The following is a 6,244-nucleotide window of genomic DNA, read 5'->3' as shown; positions in this document are numbered from 1 at the left end:
TTTTTTATTGTAAGGTTACAATGCAATAAATTCACTTTCAAGGGGCACATAAAAGCTAAGGCTTTTGCTAATCTTTTAAGCATTTTAAAGCGATTTAACATCACTTGATTTTAACATCTCAGCCTTTTCATAACCTTGAGGATGCAAATAACATAGGTTTCCATTTCTTTATCAAGTAAACAGTGAAAAATTACCAGAAAGTAGACATGCATATTTCTTTCATTTGTAAAACTGCATATATAGTGTTGCTGTTAAAGATTGTGGTTTTTAAATTATCCTCTTTAAACATCTGTTTTAAGCCTTTCACAAATCTTTTCAGCTCCTCAGTTCACTCGGGTACACTCTTAACACATTTCACACATTTGCCAAAGTATTTGGAGAACCTGACTGCTGAACAGAATAGGACTTTTAAAAGAATTCAAATGCAGGAAAGCTACTTAAAGTATAGGGAATCATTATTCTCTTATATGCATTTGGTGCTTTTTCCAAAGTTAATCTGTGCCCTAAAGTGATCAAACAGCTGATTTATCCAACAGCTGACATCAGCCAAGGAGAAATACGGATTATATGTGGTGTGACAGAAACTGGAAAACTGAGAAACCAAAACTAGATCTTCCGGTCTTTATTATTCTAGGTAAGGGTTCAAAAATTGAACGACTCACAGGTAAGTTTATACTTAACGTCGAGAAAAAGATTCTTTGAAACTGCATTAATTATAAAATTTGGACCATGTTAATTAAAGTTGCTTTGTGAGAGTGGATATTTCTAAAATCATCTTACGCACTGTTTAGATCCATCGTAACTTGCTACTAGCAGTCCCTGTCTTGGCTTGTTGTTGCCATCTGCAATTAAGCAAAACATGAGAAATATCTAATTTTTAAGGTTAATTATGAGCAAAGAAAGTGGAGATGAAATTTAAAGTGTATATTTTTTCCATAATATTTTTTTTTACTAAACACACCCAATTCAAAGTAACCAGGTAAGCATATGCACAACCCAAAATCTCATGCTCTTAGCTCTGGTTCATGTAAGTTAATATTTTATGCACAAAACTCTGGATGAGCATAGAAGCTCTAGCCATTTCCTGTTCAAACCTTCTGTTTGTGAGGGGCAGCCAATCAGGAAAAAAAGCTAGCCCCTAAGACCTGAACTCTTCCACGACATGCATTTTTAATTTCTCTTTGATATTTGGGCATATTGGGGCCCGATGAATGTAAAAACAAAGAATTACCAGATTTTAATTTTTTTTAACCTTATTTTTGTTTTTAAGAAAAGAGCAATTTTGATAGAACAGTAGCAGTATGTCCTCATAAGTGGATATCAGGCCCATGTAGAGCAAAATTGAGTATTTTAGTCTAAATAACCCAAAATGTGTTGTCCACATATGTGGACGCCAGGTCCTAGGAGGTTAAAGGAGGGGGACAGGACAGAATTGTTTTAAGTTGAATAATAAAGTCAGTAAAAGTCCAAGAATAAAAAAAATATATATATATATGGACTTGCAACAGGATACAGATGGATCTGCACACCACCTGTGTGACTAAAGTCGTGAGCAGACTCACTGTAAGGTCACAAACGTTGATGAATCACTGTTAACGTTTAACTGAAAACTTATTTAAGCCTGTGCAGCTCACATATTAACATCAATGATGGCTCACTTGCAGCCTAACAAAAGCAGACCAGAGGTGAGTGCAAGGGCCCTAAAATAGTCAAAACTTAAAGGAATTCAGCCTTTAATATTTTTGGTTTTGCCTGAGCTTTCTCGGCTACAGCATATCAAAATATTTGAGTCTAGTTTGGTTTTGTCATAATTGACCAAAAAAAAGCTTGATGTCAACTGTCCAAATACTCTGGCAAACTCTGTTAAATTCTCCTCCTTCTAAGATAGTCGTTAAAGCCTAACTGTATTTTCCCCATTCCATTTAAACATTCTCATAAGCGTGGAAATGAGTGCACACACATACATACACGCGCACACACATAGACACACACAATGAAAGAAAAGCATCTCATCAATTTGTGGTATCAACAAACAACTGAGCACAAATGGAACTACTGAACCATACAAAACATCACATAGTTTCAGTACTGGTTTTACAACGCTTCATTGTGGTGCAAAAAGTGGGAGGAGACACAGTTTTCATGGCATGTCAGATATGTCCACAGCACAGGCGCTTGATACAGTAGGCTGGGGCTCACATATGATTTAAATGTATTTACTTTTTCTTTTTTCTACAGTCTGTTTACCGTGTTAGCGCACAGATATGTGATGGTCCGAAGCTTCGATGTGGTTTCTGCTCTTAGGTGACCACCAGCAACAGGACGGGTGGTGCATGAGTTACTATTAAGCGGCGCCACACGGGACAGGACAGATAGCAAGCCTCACCCCTCCACTGGTACAAAGTCACACACTCAAAGTTTCTACGACACAGTGCTGCAAAGTTTAACCACTGAAACACAGATATGTTTTTTTTTTTTTTTGTCCTCCTAAAAGGCAGAATCTTTGATCTCATGTGCTTTCATGATGTGAATTCCAAAAATATTTAACAAGAAGAAATCTTTATCCCAACATTTCAGCATTCGGTGTGTGCAGTGATCTGTGTGTGAGGGGATGAATCTCCATTCAATTCAAACCCTTATTTTTAACCTCTGCATAAAACAAATGGAAAATATCAAAGATTAGATCAAAACACTAACAGCTACAACATTTACAACAGAATCTGACAAAAAAACTAAACTAAACGGGGCCAAATTCACTGACTGCAGTTGATCAGCGAAGGTCCCAGAGCCCTCTAGCCAGTGTAGCCCTCTTCCCATCGTGCCTTTTTTTTTAAATTTCCTCCTGTCCATTCCCTCGGCTGCATTCCTTTTTAAACATGCTTTTTTTTTTTTTTTAAATAATGCCAGGACTTCACACAGAAGTACAGCAAGCCAAGACTGACAATATACAAATTATTTCAAGAACACAATCAGAACAAGAGACAGGCATAAGGGTGACATCATCATCATCACACGTCGTGGTGCTACTAAGATGGTAGTACGAACTGGTTAGCGAAGGTCACGACAAATGTGGAGATTGTAAAAGGGAAGGAATGATGAAAGTAGAGTGGCAGAGGTAGGGTGAGAGGGAAGGATTTTAGCAAGCATAACCTGAAGTTGCAGAAAGGTTCACTCCCTCAGAAGAGCGACCACAACAGCATCGAGTCTTAAGTGTCTGTGCAAAAACAGTACAGGCCATCAGAGAGTTAAGATAAATCATGCTTCACATCAAATACACACACACACATACACACAGACACAAACAAAACGAAACTAAAGAGTTAGATTGAGAGCATCCATGCTTTCAGACCAGGTAGTTTAGAGACGTGAGGAGCTTTAGACTTTGACCAATGGCGCTGCCTAGTGTTCCAATGCACACAGTGCAGGGCAGACAGATGGAGGCCTTCTGCAACTTCAGGATGAGCTGGCCTGGATGCCGTGTCTAAAGCTCAGGAGAGGCTCCACCTCAAAGGCTGGAGCACAGGGACTTTGTGTGTGTGTGTGTGCGTGTGTGTGCATGCATGTTGCATGTGAATATGTTTGTATTTACAACACGGGACCAAATAAAACGAGAGAAAAAAAAGCCGAAAACACCATCACACTCATCTTCAGCTCCCCTACCTACACCTCAGAAGTAAATCATGCCTCCCTCCACCCCCTTTTGTCCTATATAAATATCCATTTATACACAATTCTGTTAAATAAAACCCCTCTTGATTAAAAATGATTATTTTTTCCAACACAAAATACTTTAAAACAGTATCCCTCATTCAGGAGAAAACGTTTTTCAGAATACATATTACAAAAAGACAAAATAAAAATAAAGGTCCCTTCAGTAACACCTGAACCCCCTTAAAACATCATGTGCAGATACTCAAATCTGACGCTTAAATCTGGTGTTAAATTCTAATATTAGTTGCTCCCGTTCCCATAAAGCCCACCCACAAATACCTTACACCTCTAAAACGACTGGATTCAAACAGACGCTCTGAACAGAAATCACTTTTTCCCCAGACGTCCTCGCTGCCCCGGTCTCTGTGCGAAGTGTACTTATTTTTCATTTGTTATACATAATTTTGAACATGTTAATACTTTTCCATGTGGCAGACGAACAAAGAGTGGGGAAATGAAGGCCATGGGAGAAAAGGATCGGGACAGCATCACCCCTGTGTTGCCACCAGAAGCATGCACCATCTGCAAAAAGGGGCTGACATCAGCTGGGCCCCAACATCATCTAGGTAGGGTTGGACTGGATTGGTGTTGGTCGGTGTGGTCGGTCATTCAGTTGAGCTTTTAAGATATGCTTTTTTTTTTTTCTTTTAATTTTTATTGTTTTTTGGTTTGTGGCTTTTTTCTTTTTCTTTTTAAATTGTAAGGTATGTTTCCCACATTGGTGTTTTCCAAGCAGCCTCTTCCTGGGCAGGATCCAGACACCGCTCCGACCACGGAGAATAAATGCTCCCAATAGCTTTAGACTTCAGGCAAAGCTGGAAAAAGGAGAGCACTGCGGTTAGTGAGTAAGTTGTCTCAGGGTTGAGGATGAGAACTAAAGGACACAGAGCTTATGCTTTCCCACTGAGCCTGAGATCTGCGGACTCTTTTAAAAAGCAGATTAAAAACTAATCTTTTTAAACTATATTTTCTATCTCCTTGTCTTTGTTTTTAGCTATTTTCTGTGATAGTTATCTTGAAAAGCGCCACATAAATACACTAAGAATATTTTACTGTGTTATGGATTCTTCTCAGCTTCCACAGCTGGTGGACTGAATGCAGTGGGGAACACAGGGCATCCCTGTAAAAAGCCCCTTAATTTTTCTATTAAACTGACTTGTTTTCACCATTGTGTAAATACAGTAAAACGAATATCACTCTTCTTTTACTTATACATATTGCATTACTTATACATATTACAGGGATAACTCAGTAGGTAGAGTGGTCGTCTTCCAATCCACTTACTGGCTACCCTGAGGTACCCCCGAGCAAGGTACACTGGCTGCCCACTGCTTCACTGAGTGAATGGGTTAAATGCAGAGAGGAATTTCCCCACAGGGATCAATAAAGTATTATCAATATTATTATATTGATGGACAACATGCTTCAGATTGTATGCGACTCAGCTCTTTGCCTAATAACACTCAGTTTACTCAACAACTCTTAATATCTCTGATTACAATGAGTACCTTTAAACTCTGATGGATATCATTAAACTGTCGCACAGTTTTAGGTGATCTAGCTTTAGCCGATGCTGTTGAAATTTTATACACAAAAACCAAAATAATGGAGTATCAGTTGTAGAAGTTGCCTAGTGACAGAAATAAAGTAGTTTGAATTAAAGTTGAATGCTAAAGTGTTTGATAATGTAGATGGGAGATGGACAAAAAGATTTTAGTGCTCTAAGTATTAAAAATTGCAATTTAGATTGATGCTGCACACCAAAAATCATTAAAGAACCCAATAACCTGTGCGAAGACATTTTGCAGTCCACATTAATGCTTTTATGCGGCATTGAACTGTTATTGCACCTTTCAGGCTGTCGTATTGAGGTGGTGGCATCACCTTACCTGGGCCTGAGTTCTCAGTTCACTGCAGGGGTGCCGCTGGTGCCCCTGAGCAGTGGAAGTGCACATTGAGCCATTTGGCGTCACGGCGATGCCACACACGAGTCTCCTCAGACTGGCAGGAACGCGGCCGTCCCTGACCGTCCATGTACTGCGTCAGACGAATGTAGGCGATGCAGGCGGCATCCTCGCCGATCAGATGGACGTGGGGGTTGAGGATGGTGGTGTGCACCGGTTTGCTGTTTTTACTCAGAACTATGATGGAAAAATGCAAAATGCATTAACTTAATTTGTAAAGGTAGAATTGACACATTGTAGTGTTTATGGCTTTAATGTCCCAGCTGCATTTATTCCATATATTTTTATTAATTTAATATTTTCTTTAATTCATTGGATTCACCACTTCAAAACACTGATGATCTGCTAGATTTTAGATTGTAAATTGGACAAATGTTGTTAATTAAAAGAAAAGAGAAAAAGAGGAAGCAAAGCTTGCAGATTCTACAACTTTAAAAATTAATTGCAGTCTTAAATTAGAGGGTAGAGAGATCCAACATGTTTGGTTACATTTGACCATTAAATGAAAACTTTAGTAAAGAAAAAAACAACGGAGACCAAACTCTTGTTAGCAAATGCCAACTATATTG

The 6,244-nt window shown here is 38.8% G+C and overlaps 1 protein-coding gene across 26 annotated transcripts in view; it reads right to left on the bottom strand.

Moving 5' to 3' along the window:
- Nucleotides 1–297: 297 nt before the first annotated feature.
- Nucleotides 298–6,244, bottom strand: part of camk2g2 (calcium/calmodulin-dependent protein kinase (CaM kinase) II gamma 2) — a 76,094-nt gene continuing 70,147 nt past the window's right edge. For all 26 annotated transcript variants that reach the window (XM_005930582.3, XM_005930583.3, XM_005930584.3 and 23 more), the window contains 2 exons: nt 5,601–5,852; nt 298–4,526 (listed from right to left, as the gene is read on the bottom strand). In XM_005930582.3, coding sequence (XP_005930644.1) covers nt 5,620–5,852 — 233 coding nt within the window. In that variant the 3' untranslated portion in view covers nt 298–4,526; nt 5,601–5,619. The remainder of the gene's footprint in view (nt 4,527–5,600; nt 5,853–6,244) is intronic.

The sequence above is a fragment of the Haplochromis burtoni genome, unplaced genomic scaffold, assembly GCF_018398535.1.
Source record: "Haplochromis burtoni strain Fernald_Lab_line unplaced genomic scaffold, NCSU_Asbu1 Contig_46, whole genome shotgun sequence".
NCBI lineage: Eukaryota > Metazoa > Chordata > Actinopteri > Cichliformes > Cichlidae > Haplochromis > Haplochromis burtoni.
Note: the sequence above shows the minus strand (reverse complement) of the source record. Positions and strands in the feature narration are given on the sequence as shown.